A 16693-nucleotide genomic window follows, 5' to 3' on the forward strand; every position below is an offset into this window, starting at 1 on the left:
CATCTACCACTTTCTTTGGCATTGTTGATTAGTATCTAAAAGTTGACTAATTTAATGAAGAAATCAAACGAAAGATTCTAAATATCTATCTTTATCTACACAATACAATAGTATTGATCATCTACAATAAGAGTCGGGGGTGTATTCAGTTAACTATTTAAAATGATTTGTCTTAAAATCATATATCTTACGTCATTTTAATCCCAACGACTTGTCCAGTGCTAGCTATAAATTAAAAACTCGCCTTTTGCCTAAATGAATCAATCACAAAGAGAGAGAGGGAAACAAAATAGAAAGAAAGAAGCTAAGAACTAATAAGCAATTAATGGGGAGCTTAAGGTTGAGCACAGTCGCTATTGCAGTAGTCGTTTGTCTCTCCATTCTCCTCATATCTCCTACAGGTACGTAAAAAAAACCAAAGTCTTTGATCCCAAGATCTAAAATAAAACATGTTTATAAAATGTAGTATCTTCCTATTGATTGGACAGAAGTAGATGGGAGGCAAGTGTGTGACTACGATAAAGGTGAATGTAATAGTTATGAGAAGAGCTCTACTTGTATTGAACCATGCAAGCAATTGGACAGCAAGTTTATTGGAGGCCGATGCATACCTGTTGGTGGTATTACTGGTATGGGGTTATGTGTTTGCTGCCGTGATGTACAGCGTGGTGCTGAAAAGGAAAGCATGTGATTTGCAAATGATACAAAACGACGTCACTTTGTGTCTGTGTTTTGCGATTTGCATGTTAATGATTTCAGCTCAAAATCTATATTTGAGTGTTTGCCTTCTACAGATCTGTTTGTTTTGAATTGTCAAGTCTTAAATAAAGTTGGATTGTTTTCCGATTATGACCTGACCTATTCATCATATTTTTTTATTTTTTTTATTTTTGTCTAATTGAAATCTAAATCGGAGGGGAAAAAATCAACAAAAAGAATTTTATACGAGTACATTAATTCTTGCAAATGTTAAATTATCCGTCTTATGATTTATACAAATAAGAATTGAATTAAGGGAGAAACTGATAAATACTTGTTCCTAACAAAGTTTAATAGATGTGTTGAGAAAACACACTTGTCCGTCGGTATAGACACTTATTCACCAATTTAGAACAATATGTAGATGTAGTTAGCTAGTTTATTAACTATAGTTTTTCTATTTAGCTAATTGATTTTATTTAGCATTTACCACTTTTTTTGGCATTGTTGATTACTATCTAAAAGTTGACTAAACAAAATACGTGTTTAACGTTTTTTTAGCTGTCATAATATAGTAATATACAATTCGAGTTGGTATAATAAATATCTGATCGCATCTAAAAGGAAATAGTGAATGGAACGACTTACAAAGAAGTATAATAATCCAACTATTTTTAAAATATCTCCTCCATGCATCCAGATCTGAGATTTGAAAATCTTCTCGGGAACCGGATCGGAGTGAAATTAGTTATACAATTTACAACTATATATAAATTTTAAGAATTTGATTTAAGAAAACATATGTCAATGAAGTCGTAACAGCTAGTCACACGACAGTAAAACGAACAACCTAAACGACGACCAGTTACAGCAATAGTAAAACGAACAATATATAGTAAAATCTGATCGAAGTCGCTAACCGTATATTACGGGTCGCAGTTGCTAGCGTGCGAGTTTACATATAGAATACAATAAAATTGCATGTTTGGTTAAGCTCTCTCCCAACTAACTATTGCTAAAAAAGAAAGAAGCTAAGAAGAACTAAGAGATCAGCAAGTAATGGGGAGCTTAAAGCTGAGCACATTTGCAATAGTCGTTTGTCTCTCCATCCTCCTCATATCTCCTATAGGTACGTAAAAAAGACCAAAATATTTTGATCCAAAGATCTAAAATAAATACATGTTTATGAAATATTGTCTCTTTGTATGGATCATACAGAAGTGAATGGATGGGGAAAGTGTGACTTACGAAAGGGTTTATGTAGACTCGCGGACACGATCTCTACTTGCGATGTACCATGCAGGGCAGTGGACAGCAAGTATCATGGAGGCGAATGCTTAAATGTTGGTGGTGGTCAAGGGATATGTTGGTGCTGCCGTGATTATGATGCTGCAAAGAGCGGTGCTGAAAAGGAAAGCATGTGATTGCAGATGATAGAAAACGACGTCACTTAATTTGTGTGTCTGTGTGTTTTGCTATTTGCATGTTTATGATTTCATCTCACATCCATGTTTGAGTGTTTGCCTTCTACTTTGGGGGTATCAAAATAAAGCTTTGGCTTTTGCAATAAAACTAGCTGTCTAAATTGTGTCGTTGTTTTGTTTCTTTGTTCCTTCACTTTAAACTTTTTCAGTTTTTTTTTTATAAAAAAAAATTCAAACACAAATACGTAATGATGTAGACATGTATTGTGTTACGTTTGTGTTCGTTATAATTTTTGTAATTTTTAGGTGTCATATACTGATAAAATGCCAAAAGTAGTCTGATATATATGGACTATAGTTGCTTTTTTTAGTGGTTGTCATCTTAGTCTTAGATCCATAAATTTATTTAAATTATTATACGAAGAAGGTCGGATGATGAAAGTTACTATTATTATGATAGTGTTTTAGATAATACGAATACAATAATAGTAATCAATGTATATCTTGTTTGACCGTGAAAAGTTTTAGACCCAAGAAATGGACCCTGTTTGTTAGGTGGTGGCAGAAATACTTAATTCCTTTCCAAAAATAAAACACGATTATTTTTCTTTTATACGTTTGCATAAAATTACAAAATTACAAAAGAGAACTAGTCCTTGTTGTTATATGCTGTAATTCTAATGGACCATTCTTATTTTTATTTTGTACTTAACATGATAAAATTTATAAAAATACTGTAAAACATTAATGAGTGAAGAAGATTCGGGAGATACACTTTGCATGGCTGCACATGATATGTCTTAAAACAAGTGACTTTTAAGACAAACCACAATTATTTTCTCTTTTTTCAGTAGTTTGGCAGATTACAAATTTATTGCGAATTTATCATCTAAAAGACTAAAATATAGTAATAGAAAATAAAAAAAATCATCTGCAAACCTAAACAAAAGAATGTATTTTTGACAACAAACTATATTATTACTAACGGTAGTTAGAGCGGACAAATACGTCAGCGATTTAGTCCGCTCTATTTTTAAAATGGGCAATAAACCGTTACGAACTAATTATATTTGTATGTAAAAACAGTCCGTAGTTAATCTGCAGTGGTTTTTTTTTTCTTTTTTAAATTCGCACCTATACAAATATGAATGATAAATAAAAAACAGTTCAAACCGCAAACGAATTTGTCCGCCTTAACCGTTGCAACCATTCAAATCCTATATAGCAAATATGTGCTACAATGATAAAGAGAGACATAGAAGAAAAAGAAAGTAATAAAACTCAGTTTACAGATTATTCTTCATTGTTATCATTATTATTGTCTCCTCCACTTTCAGTTTTGGCTCTGATTCATGCTCTCCGCATCAAACCCTCCACCAAACTGTACATAACAAAACACAGTTTCAAACTTTCAGTTATATGAGAAATTTGGTCAATTTAGGTTTCTTATGTTCTTGTCTGAATTGAGTTTTTCCTTTACCTGATGGTCTCTAAATAAATTACAGAAAGAACAAACACATTCAAAATAGGGCTTCAGATATTGAGAAACTCTATGGCATATGCTAGAAACCTCGAGTACTATACTAACAAGTATCCCATACCATACTAATAGAACCATTTCCAGTGACTGAGTCCCTCAAAAAAAAAATGATAGGCATCAAGCACAGAGTGAACCAATTAGACAACAAAATGACAGTCATCATCTCGATTCTTATCGAAAGACCCGACGTTGCCGGGATAATTCTCATGTAACTCTTGCATCGGTACATAGTTTACTTTCTAAATCAAACAGAAGAGAATGAAATTCTAAAACACTTGAATTTTGTGAAAATCTGAGACACATTTCATAGGCCATAGACGAGATGTTCTGTAGTAGTTAAAAACATTATATTCCTTATCATCGAGTTAATAACAACGATTAAGAAGTAAACCTACAACCACACTATATATTTGTCTCACTTAACACAACGACAAGAGAGAGACATATATTTTGACCAAGTTCAAGGATTCAAGAGAGGGCTTCCTTCTTTGATAAGCACAAAGACACTTCCACCGTCTCCTCTAGAGATCCGAATGTCTTTGTCTAGATAAGTCGTGAGTAGCCAAGACTGCGCATTGTCCGCCGGCAAAGAGAATTTCAACGGTGGTTGGCTTGATATGGTTCTAGCCACAGACGAGGCTGTGTCTTGCACCGAGGTAAGTAACCCTCTGATCGGGTTAAGATCAATCTTTTGACCAAGAACCTCTACATATTCCGGTATCTCAATAGAATCCGTTAGCTGAGGCGTCCCAATTACGCCTTGCTCAAACTTAATCTGCAAGAAAAATGAAATCCAAAACATTACTGAAAACGTTTCAAGATGTTGATATCAGATCATGGTCGATGAATGGTCAATTTACCTGGACGCGTTTAGGGCTTCGGATTTCGAATTTAGCGTTGGTGCTAATCGAGTTTGTACCTAAAGGACCAGCGAAACGAACAGAGTTCTGGACGGTGAAGTTATCTGAATCAATGGTTTGAGAGATCTCATCGACTTTTATTAACGGTACGATTCCTCGTGATAGCAACGGGAACAAATTCACGAACGATGTGTAGCTGCAAAAGAGGTTTAACCAAATCAAAAGCAGCACGAGATCTACCATTTGAATCCAGAATCCTACGAATGATGCTATCTACAGGACTACAAGAGAAAGTTTTCACCGGAAAAAAACTTACGCGAGGATCCATTTGCCGTTGAGAAGGAAAAGAGCTTCCGTCGGAGCTGGAGTAGGGTTCTTAGACTCGAGCTGTGTGATTAGATCTCCGATTTCAGCTCTGGTTTCGCTCGATGCGCTTAAACCTCGATCTGTTCCGTACAACGAATCCACGAGCGATCTCTTTAGCCGCTCCGTCTCTTCCACGTCTTCAATTGCTTCCTCCGCCGCCAATAGAGCTGATCCTATCTCTCCCGTATCTGTGGCTCGGACTTTGAAAACTCTACGGGGGGAAACAGCGATTCCTCCGGTGGAGATCATCGGGCGGTGAATAATTGAGGTCACCGGTACCAGAAACGGAGGCTTGGAGATAGATTTAGAGTTCGGTGAGATTGAAACTCTGGTTTGGCAGCTAAATTGGGTGGACAATTGTACCGTCGCCATTTTTTTTTGTTTCTTCGACTAAAATTTCGAAGCTAGTGAACAAGAATAGACCTGTACTGATTTTATAGACATTGTTACGTAAATGTTTTGCTTTCATCAACTACCAAACTCACACCAAGAGGGATAATATCGACTATTCCACATAGATCATGTACATTCGACTACGATACTGCCACGTGAGAGACAAGATCAACGGCCAAGAATCCACTCGACGGTGTGAGGCGAGCATTGTTTAGGCTAGATAAAATCCAAAATAACGGTTTACTGGGCTTGAATAGACTAAATGGGCCTCGTGAACAAAAAACCTCTTGTATTCTTTTTTGCATTTACATCATCTTCTTCAATAACCAAAAGAAACGTACAAAGTACACAAACCGTAGTTAAAACTTTGGAAACGTATCTAGGGATCACCTCACTTACTCACGTGGATCGAGAACTTTTAGCCGTCCGATCGTTTTCAGAAAATATCGAGTATCTCAATGATCGGACGGTTACAAAGAGGACACGATCCACGGTTCAGCCACAATTCTCTAGAGCACACTCTGCAAAAAGTATGACCACATGGAATAAACGCAGCGCCTTTCTTTCTTCCCATACACACGCAACACACCGAATCATTACCCGTTAACGTCCCAATAGACGCCGTTAATATCTCCGTTTCTTTCCCGTCGTCATCAACGATTTTCTCCGCCGTCTCTTCCAACAATCTCATCAACGAAACTCTCCTCGGCGTCATATCTGCCTCCGCCTCCGTCGATTCTCCACGGTTATACCTCTCCGCTTCTAACGCTGTCGCGAGATTCATACCCGTACCCGATCCATGATCCGATTCGAGAACGAGTCCGGTTTCAATTTGTAACTCTTCGATTTCGTCGTCTCTTGAGGTTGGACTGTGAAGAGTGGTGTTGTTAGTTAGACGGAGATTCCAGGTTGGACCACAGCATCCGATGCATTTGAATCTCAACCGTTCTTTTAACGTCCGTTTCCTTCTGGTGAGATCGTGACCGCTCATCTGTCGTCGGAGCAAATCAAGAAACGTCGTCGTCGTGCGGTGTGTTTCCGTCATCCTCTGACTCGTTCCGAGATCGAGTTCACTCATCATCGACTCGGTAACGGAAACTCTAAACAAATTCTCAGATAGTGAAACAGAATCACCAGTGAAATAGACAGATTAGCTCCGCCATGAGAGAGCCCTGTGAGGGAGAGAGAGAAACTGTTTAGATCTTTGGGTCTCGCAGTGATGATGACATTATAAAGGAAGTTTTCAGAGTTTTTTTTTTCTCTTCACATTTCTTTATTTTTTTTGTTAAAGTTGCTTCCGAATATTGATTTCCCGCGAATTAAAATTACTTTATACAGTTTTACTAATTTTTAACAGTTATAACGATTCTGTTTGACTGGTATTCCACACAAAATTACAGTAGTAGTGGAATCGAGTATATTTGTAAAATATTTTTCCAACTTGAGTATATAACTTTCAATTTTTAAAAACCAATTTTTAATAAGTTACTTACATCATTGTTTAAAACTTAAAAGGTTAATCAACTTATAATTATGTGTAATTTACCGAGAAATGATGTACAGTGTACGCAATGGGGGCAACTATAATGTTAGTTCTTCTGAATTTCTGATAGAAAGAGAAAAAATAAATTTACTTAAGAGGAAAAATTTAATGCTGTTTCTGTAACTGTACGACTTAGTTTTAAAATTAAATAAAAAAGTCTTCAAGGTCTCGAATAGAAACAAAATCGAATTAGTACTTAAGTTTATACTCCCTCCGTTTCATAATATAAGTTGTTTTATACCAAATTTTTTGTTTTATAATATAAGTTGTTTTCAAGTTTCTATGCAAATTATATATTATTTTAATACTTTATGATTATTTATATTCTACAGTTTTTTTTATAATTGGTTGAACATTTTAAAAATAAATATTCTTAATATACGTATTTTTAGTTAAAACAACTTATATTGTGAAACGAAGGGAATATTACCAACAAAAAAGGTCCTCCATCGGAGTTCAAACCCTATTAAAGATTAAACAAATCATCAATCGAATAAAGGTACTATTAATGTAACGCTAACTCTGAAATAAAAGCGACGATCAAAGTATTCGAATTTGATTACTGCTAATTATACTAGACTGATGAATTCTCTTACCTGTGCTATAACCGGAACATGGTTTTTTGGTAAAACCTTTCTGGCGGGAAAACATTTTTGTTATTAAACCCGCGGAAAATCATTTTAAAAAGTGAAAGGCAAAGAAGAGACAAAAAAAAAAAAAAAAAAAGAAGAAAAATTAAAGAAGGCGCATGAATCAAGGCTTTTCCCACGTGAAATGTTCGCATAGACGACGTCGTCTTTGCGCCACACTCTCCCCAACAAAACCAATAAAAATAAAAGTGTGGGATATAGAGATTCTAAACGCTAATACCAATATGCTTTTTGAGAGAATGATACATTCAATGATTTTGTACTTTTAAACATTTTTTTTACTCCTGTGAAATAAGAATTGAAGAAACCGACAATGCAACCACAAAGGCTAGTAGTATGGATAAAATGGTCTACAACGACTTAAGCTCATCAAAGTACATTTACATCATTAGGGTATTTGATTCTCTCACACACTAGCACAACGATGGGAATTTCACATTATTCCTTTATTCCCAAGTATATGGGATTATATCTATTGTTCATGAGCTGATACAAATAATCTTTTTTAGTTTACTTTCTAATTTATTAACTTGTAATGGATTTCTTGAGGCAGTCTACAATACCTTCGCAATGAGCCTCCTCAGGAACAACACACCCTGATTCTTCTTCAGTATCATCATCTTCTAAAATGGAGTGTGGAGAACGCAGACTGCCTAGAGTCTGACAAGCTCTCATTGTCTTGCAGTGTTCTGCTTCATCATCTCTTATGTTCACAAACACATCGTATAGATTTTCTGCCCAACCGTAATCACAAAACAACAAAAACGTTATATAGATTCTTATTTTAACATCAAAGTAAGTCACAAACTGTGAATAATGCTTCCTCCATACAAACATAAGACAGAATCTCAGTCATTTATAGAGCGCAGAATCATAACCATGGATAAATCATAAACTTTTTTTTAGCATTTTGTGGTTCGACGGAATCAGAGATGGAAAGAACTAAACGGATATGAAATAGATTTGCTACCTATTACTGGTCTTCGAGTATTGGGAGTTCTTGATGTTTGGAACTCATCTGCAGACAATACAGGGCCAGTTTAAAAGACTACTAATCATAGGTAAAAACATCTCTACAACTCTGGAGGATATTGATAATTCCTGGAAAGACAAACTCACCAAATAAGTACAAGTCACCTCCCGTATAGTATTTTACTGCGATATCCGGTGCAGGCATATTCTTCAACTCCTCTGTTTAGGGAAACCAAAAAAAAATGAAGCACAACAATTCAGAATGTAAAGATCGTTGAAGAATTTTGTGTAATATTTCAAAGCAATAACTCCATTAACAACTTTAGTTCTAATGTAAATGGTACACAGAATGGTGGAGAAAGAAGAAAAAACCATTGGTAACCAACCTCCACTGGCCTTGAGAAATTTATCATAAGTCTCATATGCATGACTCTCCACACATTCCGAAAAGTGATCTGCATAGGTGACACAAGGTTAACGAAGTCATGTAGACCAGAAGCAATTTATTCAGCTACTTTCTAGAAGTTACGCGGAAAGGAAACTTACATGCCATTCTAGGGCTTAAGATATACAAGAACACTGTCATGAAGTAGTAGAAGGTTGCTATGTGCTGAGCCAGAAAACGATCAAACCACCAAGAATTTCCACCCAATTCCTGTGATTAGAAACATTTGTTTTACTATTACTAACTATGTGAGTAAAGAGTATGAAACTTGTAGAGAAGTAACATTTTGGTTCTTACTTCCATTATGAGCAAGTGATGCATTTCATTCCAGCTCTCAGCAAAGTGTACTTTCAAATAATCTGCTCTCCTCCACCAACCAAAGGTCTCATACATATGTAGCACAGACATAAACGCTGCAAGGAGCATATAGAAGAAACAAACATTATGTTCTAGCCTCGGAACAACTTTTCATTTGGTATCCAGATCCATAATTAGTGATAAACACACTAAAAAAAACAAGATTCGATTCTCAACAAATCCAATATCTCGATGACTGAATCGCCTTTTGTTGTTAAGAGTTGAACTATGCTTCTAATGAGATAAGAAAGAGTACATATTCCTCAAACACAACTATTTCGTCATTGTTCTTCTTCTGCACACATCTCAAGTGATGTTCACAATCTTACTGTCTTCTGAAGAATACAAAACCTAATGACTAGCTCTTAATGCTCTGCTCAATGTTTCTTGCAAATATTATAACGAACTGAAACTACAATTACAAATAGATGCACTTACCAAAATAAGGCACTCTAGCAATTGTCTCAAGAACAAAGAACCTTGCATATGTTCGGTCACGATACAAAGTGTCAAGTATCTTAATAACCGAGTCCTGCGGAGAAAACGAAAACAAGACAACAATCAGAAGACATGAAATAACTTCCGGTAAAATAACACAACCAAAAAATCTATATTTCTAGTAAGACATAACGTTTCAGGTAAATAAAAGAGTTATAAAACCTTACTGTAAGGAAAACATTCACTCCTTGCTCAAGCTTGATGATCCATGTCTCAAAAGCACTAGTTGAAGAAGAACTCATATTTGGCTCCTCAAGTGGTTCTGTACCAGTAGAAGTCTCGGCTTTAAACGATTCCTCCACCACCACTTTCTCTTCATCGTCTTGCAAAATCGTTGCTTGGACTCGATGATTGTTCCTGAAGTTTTCAAAAAAGTTCCAATTTTCAGCAAACTAGAAATGGACGAAACAAAAGTACAGCAAAATTCAAATCCTTTTCATAATCACGTGTGAACAAATCAATTAAATATTAGCTGTAGCTAGGCACACCTTAATAGCAGACGACGAGAAGAGAGAGGAAGATGATGAAGCAATCGGTGAGAGGAGCTGTACGAAACGGCGGCTCTAGAGCGTCGAAGAGTAACCAAAGGCCGTGAAATCGTCAACGTACCAGAGGAGATGCCTGAAATCGCCGCCATCTCCGTCAGGAACCAAAGATTTGAGCAGATAATTTCACAGGAAAGAAAAGTAAAAGTTGGATATTTTTGGTAGAAATGGAGAAATTTTGCGGGTTTTAGAAGAAGAATGACGAATCCCAATGTGAGCGGATTCTCCACTACTTCTCATCCCCATCGACGTCGACGCGTCCAACAAATCACGGCCGGAGAAATTTCCTACCAAAATTAGGATCCGATTAAGTCAAATGATCCGACCCGGGTTAACTTATTGGGCTTAGAATAATAGCTTATGTGCTAAAAGGCCCTGAACATGGCGCCATCTTGTATGAAATAGTTCGAAATTAAAACTATCAACTGATTTTCTAGCCCGTGAAAATTGCTAACATTTCTGACTTGGAAACTGATTGATATATAATCCCGTGAATTCAATGACGTGTATAGTTTCAAAAAAAAAAATGATTAAGAATGTGAAAAAAAAAATATGACAATTAATTAGCGAATTCAACTCAATTTGATTATTTGTTTAAATTGACTTATTTAAAAAAAAAACTCAAAAATAGTAATAAAATTTTGGAACCATACTGTATCATCTGTCTTTTCTGTTGATCTGGTTTTTTAAATATTTTTAGGGTTACAAATTTAGCTGGAAGCTCAAAGTCATACAGAGACAAATTCCTAAAACATTAAACACCTAATAAATCAGTCATTACTCATTAAATCATTGTATTTTCTTAAACCATTTTGAGTTTTTGACCATGACACTCTACTGCATCCTTTTTAATCATTATTTTAGATATTAAACAGAAACTGAAAAAAAAAAACTTTACACCTACCAAAAAAGATGCAACCACATAATATCTGAAAACTAATAAAATAACAAATTATATAAAGTCCTATGTTAATACGTGTGTGTTTTTAAATTAAACATATAAAATTACGCAAAACTTTAGTATTTAAACAAGATTACAGGTTTAGCTTACAAAACCAATCAACGCGACATTACTTTTGCCTTTTTCCCTCTTTTGAATCTCTCAAAATTCTCCTAATTCCCAAAATTACCCCTCTCATGGCGACGAACGGATCGTCGGAGCATCTTCTCCCGGAGACGACAAGACCAAGCGCGATCATCAACAAACAACAACCGGAGTTTCCTGCATCACGATTCACGTTCATGTCCCTCGTGCTCTGGTTCGACCAGTCAAATTTCGGTACGGCTCTGCTTTCGTGGTCCGTTTTCTTCCTTCTCGTCGTCATCGTTCCTTTGATCTCTCACTTCTTGCTCGTTTGCTCCGACTGCGATTTCCATCACCGACGTCCGTACGACGTTATTGTGCAGCTTTCGTTATCGATTTTCGCAGGAATCTCGTTCGTTAGCTTATCGATTTGGTCGAGAAAATTTGGGATGCGACGGTTTTTGTTCCTTGATAAGCTTTGGGATGTTAGCGACAAAGTTAGAATCGAATACGAAGCTGAAATTCAGGTCAGCGTCTCTATTAATTACAAATTGATTATCAAAAAATTTCTTGATTTGAGGTTAAAGAGATATTGCAAACGTAAAATTCAAAAAAAAAAAAAAAACAGAAACTTTACCAAACCATTTATGTGACAAAGACGACAAACTGACAAAATATTAGTTAATTAATTTCTGAGTCTCGTTTTTTATTCCAGAATTTAGTAAACCCAATAATAATCATTTACTAATTTTATTTTCAAAAGTTTTGGTCTATATTAATTACTCCTTACTAATTTCAGTTGATAAATAAATTATTTTTTAAAAAGGACTTGAAACTATCAACATTAGCAATCTTTGTTATTATTTCTTTAAAAAAAGGCTTGAAGTTATTGAAATAATCAATAAGTATCTGAAAAAACGTCACTCAACAGTTACCAATTTTTTATTTCTGACCGACAATTTTTTTTGTTTTAGATAGTGAAATTTTCTTCTTTTAACATTCATTTGTTTGTTAATTAAACAATTTAAATCCAATAATAAAATACTTTTAAATAGGCTTGAAATTTTTGAAATATTCAGTAAGTATTTAAAAATAATCAGTCAACAGTTAACAATTTTTTAATTTCTGGCCGACATTTTCTGTTGTGATTTTTTTTTTTAATTAAACAAAAGAAAAAATCCGACCTGCCGGAATCGAACCAGCGACCTAAAGATTATCTGTCAAAGACTACAGTCTTCCGCTCTACCAACTGAGCTAAGGTCGGATGTTGTTTACTTCTGCTAGAAGTTAACTATAATTACTAAAACTGTTTTGCTCTGTTTTCTTGATTGATACAGAGATCACTAAAACGGCTAATGATCTTCGTCCTCCCATCACTAACACTCGAAGCAACCTACAGAATCTGGTGGTACATCTCTGGCTTCAACCAGATTCCTTACATCATCAATCCTATTCTTAGCCACGTCGTCGCTTGCACTCTCCAGCTCTCTTCTTGGCTTTACCGTAACTCCTTATTCATCATTGTCTGCATTCTCTACAAAATCACATGTCATCTACAAACTCTTCGTCTTGATGACTTCGCTCGTTGCTTCGCTTCTGAGATCACTGACGTTAGATCAGCTCTCGGCGAGCATCAAAAGATTCGTCGTAATTTGAGGATTGTTAGTCATCGATTCAGGAGATTTATTCTTTTGTCTTTGATTCTTGTTACTGCTACTCAGTTCATGGCTTTGCTTACTACTACGAGAGCTAGTGTTGCTGTTAATATCTATGAAGTTGGCGAACTCGCGGTAAGAGTTCTTACCGGTTCTGTTTTGTTTTGCTCTGTTTATTCGGATTGAACTCATCACTAAATGTTTTTTGTTTTGGTCTATACAGTTATGTTCGTTGAGTTTGGTTACAGGAGTATTCATATGTTTGAGAAGTGCAACGAAGATAACTCACAAAGCTCAATCTGTAACCAGCCTTGCAGCTAAATGGAACGTTTGCGCAACAGTTGACTCGTTTGATCATCTTGATGGCGAAACTCCTACTGGTTCCATTATTGAATCTCAAGTTTCCCTACGCGGCAATGCGATAGAGACGTCTGATGATGAAGAAGGAGAAGGAGACGATGATCTCGATAATACCAAGATACATCCCATCTATGCCAATACAATTTCTTACCAAAAACGTCAAGCTCTAGGTAAAATAACATTTCCATGGCTAATTTGATATAGACCACAAAAATCGATATTTATGGATTTGTTGTTCTTTTTTCGCAGTGACGTATCTAGAGAACAACAAAGCTGGGATCACTGTGTATGGATTCCTTGTAGATAGATCATGGTTGAATACGATTTTCGGGATTGAGCTCGCTCTTCTACTATGGTTGCTCAATAAAACAATCGGTATATTGGCTTAAAACCGGTTTCTCTTGTTTCCAAAAGGAACTTCTTTTGGCTATTTTTTAACCTTTGTATTGTTTGTCTTTGGTTGTGTGACAGTGAATATACCATGAACAAACACTTGGTTCTTTGTAATATATGAATTGTTTTGGCATGATGTTTCTCTCCAAGATATGATGAAGAACAGTAGAGGAGATTTTTCACGGTGGTGATGATATATGTCTCTCTCCACTTACTTGTTTAGTTACAAATGTTGAGATACAACAACTATTTTTGGTTAATATATAGATATAAAGATGTACGATATGAAATATGTAATGTTTATTAGTGTAGAATTAATACAAACCAAAGTATATTTAGAGTATAGTGAATTTACTTGGTAATCTAACAAAACTTGAGCTTGATATTGCAATTGGACGATCTAGGAACCATTAGCAGATCTTTGGTGATACGAGACTTTTCCTTGTCGTTTATTGCAGAAGCACGAACTTTGACAAGCTCAAGACATGGCAGTTTCTTTAAGAAATGTTCCATTTGCTCTAGCTCTTCATATTTTCCTCCATACTCAGTTATCTCCAATACTTTCACAGGACATGACAATCCATATTCTCGTTCATATCTATCAGCGGACAATGGACCCTGAAACAAGAGGGACGATTAGAAATTTTAGATTGTCCAATAAACTTCAGGAGTTTCAGTTATACCTTGATGACGAGAGTCTCTAGTTTTGGAGACTTTTCTAGAAGTATTGGCAGAAGATTCCAAATGTAGTAGTGTCTTGAATTACTTTTAATAGATAAACGAAACAACTTGCTCAACACTGGGATTGCTTCACGGAAATCATATAATATCTGCAACAAAAATTAACTAGTCAATATACATAGTCATCAAACAATTTGCAATATTTGGATCCAAAAACCTCAAGACAGGGTTCCTAAAATTCGTCTCCAAGCTCTTCGATTATCTTACAGAGAAAGAAAAAGAGGGGAGATCAATCTTTACCTGACTAGTATAACCAGATGATAACTCCAAGACCTCAACATTTCTTAACCCCTTAATCAGATTTGTTGGATTGCTATCAGAACATAGATCAAGAGCGAGCTTAGCTTCGACAAGGGATTCAAGATTCACAAACGGAAAGTGTCTTGGAACTAGATCAGAGTATTCTAAGTAGGCAAGACTCGGTGTATCGATAGTGATGCCCCAATATTCATAGTGAAAAGAAGACGTAATAGTAAGTTTCTTAAGGGTCGAAGAGGAGACGGTGCGACAAAATTCTATATGTTGCCAGCACCCACCAATAATGGTTAATTCCTCAAGCACAGGGCAAGCAGAAAGAAGCCTTCCCAAAGGGCAACAATCCCTGTTACAGAACCAAATGGAACTAAGAAAGAGAGTCTTAAGCGATGGAAGAGAAACATAATCAGGAACCATGGCATAAAATCCTCTTGCGAGTTTCAGCTCAACCAATGTCTTGCAAGTGAAGATCTCAAGAGGCACGAAACCGATGTCGTCTTCGGAAATTATGTCAATATCAAGATATGAGACACCATGTTCCAGCACGTCAACCATCCAGCGGGTGACATGACCGGTGTCGATACTCATACGACATTTTATTGAGATTCTCCTTATGGGGAAATTACCTGTCACAACCAATACTCTGTCCACAAAATCGATGAAACTGTCTCCTCCACCCACTTCTTGATCATCTAAACAGAGATTTGGTCTGAAGGCAAACAAATAACGCCATCGCATTGAGAGGACAGATGTAGAGGTGGCCTCTTTGAACGAAAGGAGAGATAGAATGTGGCAAATAATATCATCTGATAGACCGTTGATCCTATCCATCCTTTGCCAAATCCTAATAAACCTTTCAGGCGTGATCAATCTGAATAAGAGATCTCCAGCATCAACAACACCAAAGAAGATAATCACACACTGCAAACAAAACAAAACAAAACAAAACAAAACAAAAAAGCCACTGTGAGATAAGTAAACATGAGTAAAACTGAAAAGATACTGCCATCAGAAAAAGAATGAAACTTGGACAAACCAACCAGCTGAAATCAATGCAGAATCTAAGATAAAGTACACTCCTTTACAAAGAAAGGATGGATCCTAGCTCAGAACCATAATTCTCAATTCATTACAGTAAAAAAAAAAAGAGTGAAATTTGGACAAACACATCAGCTAACATCAATGGAAGCAGATGCAGAATCTAAAATAATGTGTTGAGCTTTACTAAAAAACCAAAGAATTCTCTCCCAAACCCATAATTGATAATTCAATTCACTACTATCAAAACATGTGAGCCTATAAGGGGGATGAGATCAACCAATACTTGATAATTCAATGCAAACACCAACCATATCAGTCATACGGTGAGCATAAAACTGACCAGAGGGGACGAGACTCGAGAGTGGAGGGAGACAGAGAAGCGTGCATCCGCCTTCGTAGAGAGAGTTTGGGGTTTTGTGTTTTCACTTTTCACATTAAATGGGTAAGTTTTGGGCTGTCTTTTATTTTCCACTTTTGGGCTTTAAGATTTAAGTTTCCACTATGGAAACCAATCAAAGGCTTCTACATGGGCTTTGTTGTTTACTAGCACAACATTGCACCTTTAACTTCAGACTTATCATGCACTGATGTGAGATATTTAAGCCGTTAACGTTGACAATAGTTGCTGGATTTCTTCCCACAATACATGTCTCATCAGTCATCACATCCTTTTCCATTACTGTGGAAGAAAATCCAATGATACCAGTCAAAATAAACGCCTACATCAACAGTCTAATACTTCCCATTCTACTGAAGTACTCAGGGTTTAAAGATTGATAGTGTATACATAAACCAGTCTATATACTATTAAAGATAGTATCTAATTTGGGTAAAATAATGATCCAAGGTTTGGATAGTGACTCTAATAGAAGGTTCTTTTTAGATTTTGGCTAAGATACTTGGTGCAACCCGAATAACAGTTTAAGATGCGT

General features: G+C 35.9%; 7 protein-coding genes, 2 long non-coding RNA genes and 1 other non-coding gene across 15 annotated transcripts; 4 read left to right on the forward strand and 6 right to left on the reverse strand.

Annotated features, from left to right (window-relative positions):
* Positions 1-266: 266 nt before the first annotated feature.
* On the forward strand, positions 267-766 carry AT4G22230 (defensin-like protein; the record flags this gene model as incomplete). 2 transcript variants are annotated; one of them, NM_118348.3, is made up of 2 exons in its annotated part: positions 267-401; positions 489-722. In NM_118348.3, the coding sequence occupies 2 exons, from the start codon at positions 326-328 to the stop codon at positions 689-691; spliced, it is 279 nt and encodes a 92-aa protein (NP_567656.1). In that variant the 3' UTR covers positions 692-722. The 2 variants fall into 2 exon arrangements, with proteins under 2 accessions (NP_567656.1, NP_849420.1); NM_179089.2 differs by having other exon boundaries at positions 326-401; positions 492-766.
* Positions 767-1262: 496 nt separating this feature from the next.
* Positions 1263-2284, reverse strand: AT4G22233. Of its 2 annotated transcripts, NR_142343.1 has the most exons (2): positions 1948-2284; positions 1263-1822 (listed from the first exon to the last, which is right to left on the reverse strand). It is a non-coding gene; the product is annotated as an other RNA (long non-coding RNA). The 2 variants fall into 2 exon arrangements; NR_142344.1 differs by having other exon boundaries at positions 1356-2272.
* AT4G22235 (defensin-like protein) lies at positions 1659-2362 on the forward strand. 2 transcript variants are annotated; one of them, NM_118349.3, is made up of 2 exons: positions 1659-1828; positions 1918-2362. In NM_118349.3, the coding sequence occupies exons 1-2, from the start codon at positions 1759-1761 to the stop codon at positions 2121-2123; spliced, it is 276 nt and encodes a 91-aa protein (NP_567657.1). In that variant the 5' UTR covers positions 1659-1758; the 3' UTR covers positions 2124-2362. The 2 variants fall into 2 exon arrangements, with proteins under 2 accessions (NP_567657.1, NP_001031696.1); NM_001036619.1 differs by having other exon boundaries at positions 1688-1828; positions 1921-2340.
* Positions 2363-3836: 1474 nt separating this feature from the next.
* On the reverse strand, positions 3837-5456 carry AT4G22240 (Plastid-lipid associated protein PAP / fibrillin family protein). The gene is made up of 3 exons (NM_118350.3): positions 4840-5456; positions 4524-4719; positions 3837-4438 (listed from the first exon to the last, which is right to left on the reverse strand). Exons 1-3 carry the CDS (start codon positions 5259-5261, stop codon positions 4124-4126), a joined length of 933 nt encoding a protein of 310 aa, NP_193955.1. The 5' UTR covers positions 5262-5456; the 3' UTR covers positions 3837-4123.
* Positions 5457-5488: 32 nt separating this feature from the next.
* AT4G22250 (RING/U-box superfamily protein) lies at positions 5489-6597 on the reverse strand. Its single transcript, NM_118351.3, has one exon. The coding sequence runs from the start codon at positions 6361-6363 to the stop codon at positions 5719-5721; it is 645 nt and encodes a 214-aa protein (NP_193956.2). The 5' UTR covers positions 6364-6597; the 3' UTR covers positions 5489-5718.
* A 1104-nt stretch (positions 6598-7701) lies between these two features.
* On the reverse strand, positions 7702-10633 carry IM (Alternative oxidase family protein). Its single transcript, NM_118352.4, has 9 exons — positions 10236-10633; positions 9915-10104; positions 9688-9781; positions 9190-9305; positions 8994-9102; positions 8834-8902; positions 8595-8666; positions 8446-8493; positions 7702-8209 (listed from the first exon to the last, which is right to left on the reverse strand). The coding sequence occupies exons 1-9, from the start codon at positions 10382-10384 to the stop codon at positions 8001-8003; spliced, it is 1056 nt and encodes a 351-aa protein (NP_567658.1). The 5' UTR covers positions 10385-10633; the 3' UTR covers positions 7702-8000.
* A 621-nt stretch (positions 10634-11254) lies between these two features.
* On the forward strand, positions 11255-14073 carry MRB1 (transmembrane protein, putative (DUF3537); the record flags this gene model as incomplete). 2 transcript variants are annotated; one of them, NM_118353.3, is made up of 5 exons in its annotated part: positions 11255-11843; positions 12654-13106; positions 13195-13501; positions 13581-13706; positions 13803-14073. In NM_118353.3, exons 1-5 carry the CDS (start codon positions 11430-11432, stop codon positions 13814-13816), a joined length of 1314 nt encoding a protein of 437 aa, NP_567659.1. In that variant the 5' UTR covers positions 11255-11429. The 2 variants fall into 2 exon arrangements, with proteins under 2 accessions (NP_567659.1, NP_001329910.1); NM_001341533.1 differs by lacking the exon at positions 13803-14073 and having other exon boundaries at positions 13581-13720.
* On the reverse strand, positions 12495-12580 carry AT4G22265. Its single transcript is given in 2 exon segments — positions 12495-12531; positions 12544-12580. It is a non-coding gene; the product is annotated as a tRNA-Tyr (tRNA).
* Positions 14003-16185, reverse strand: AT4G22280 (F-box/RNI-like superfamily protein). Of its 2 annotated transcripts, NM_118354.4 has the most exons (4): positions 16102-16185; positions 14706-15641; positions 14408-14554; positions 14003-14342 (listed from the first exon to the last, which is right to left on the reverse strand). In NM_118354.4, the coding sequence occupies exons 2-4, from the start codon at positions 15549-15551 to the stop codon at positions 14088-14090; spliced, it is 1248 nt and encodes a 415-aa protein (NP_193959.2). In that variant the 5' UTR covers positions 15552-15641; positions 16102-16185; the 3' UTR covers positions 14003-14087. The 2 variants fall into 2 exon arrangements, with proteins under 2 accessions (NP_193959.2, NP_974590.1); NM_202861.1 differs by having other exon boundaries at positions 14047-14554; positions 16102-16153.
* On the forward strand, positions 15883-16124 carry AT4G07065. Its single transcript, NR_142086.1, has one exon. It is a non-coding gene; the product is annotated as an other RNA (long non-coding RNA).
* Positions 16186-16693: the final 508 nt, after the last annotated feature.

This window comes from Arabidopsis thaliana, chromosome 4, assembly GCF_000001735.4.
Source record: "Arabidopsis thaliana chromosome 4, partial sequence".
Lineage (NCBI taxonomy): Eukaryota > Viridiplantae > Streptophyta > Magnoliopsida > Brassicales > Brassicaceae > Arabidopsis > Arabidopsis thaliana.

Coding starts and splice junctions, on each gene's coding strand:
- AT4G22235 (NM_118349.3), top strand. CDS start 1,759: ATGGGGAGCTTAAAGCTGAGCACATTTGCAATAGTCGTTTGTCTCTCC. Junction 1,829..1,917: donor CCTCCTCATATCTCCTATAG/GTACGTAAAAAA, acceptor TGGATCATACAG/AAGTGAATGGATGGGGAAAG.
- AT4G22240 (NM_118350.3), bottom strand. CDS start 5,261: ATGGCGACGGTACAATTGTCCACCCAATTTAGCTGCCAAACCAGAGTT. Junction 4,720..4,839: donor AACGGCAAATGGATCCTCGC/GTAAGTTTTTTT, acceptor CCTCTTTTGCAG/CTACACATCGTTCGTGAATT. Junction 4,439..4,523: donor GAAGCCCTAAACGCGTCCAG/GTAAATTGACCA, acceptor TTTTTCTTGCAG/ATTAAGTTTGAGCAAGGCGT.
- AT4G22250 (NM_118351.3), bottom strand. CDS start 6,363: ATGATGAGTGAACTCGATCTCGGAACGAGTCAGAGGATGACGGAAACA.
- IM (NM_118352.4), bottom strand. CDS start 10,384: ATGGCGGCGATTTCAGGCATCTCCTCTGGTACGTTGACGATTTCACGG. Junction 9,782..9,914: donor GAGTGAATGTTTTCCTTACA/GTAAGGTTTTAT, acceptor TTTTCTCCGCAG/GACTCGGTTATTAAGATACT. Junction 9,306..9,687: donor TGCTAGAGTGCCTTATTTTG/GTAAGTGCATCT, acceptor TGCTCCTTGCAG/CGTTTATGTCTGTGCTACAT.
- AT4G22280 (NM_118354.4), bottom strand. CDS start 15,551: ATGGATAGGATCAACGGTCTATCAGATGATATTATTTGCCACATTCTA. Junction 14,555..14,705: donor CATCTGGTTATACTAGTCAG/GTAAAGATTGAT, acceptor TTTTTGTTGCAG/ATATTATATGATTTCCGTGA. Junction 14,343..14,407: donor TAGAGACTCTCGTCATCAAG/GTATAACTGAAA, acceptor CTCTTGTTTCAG/GGTCCATTGTCCGCTGATAG.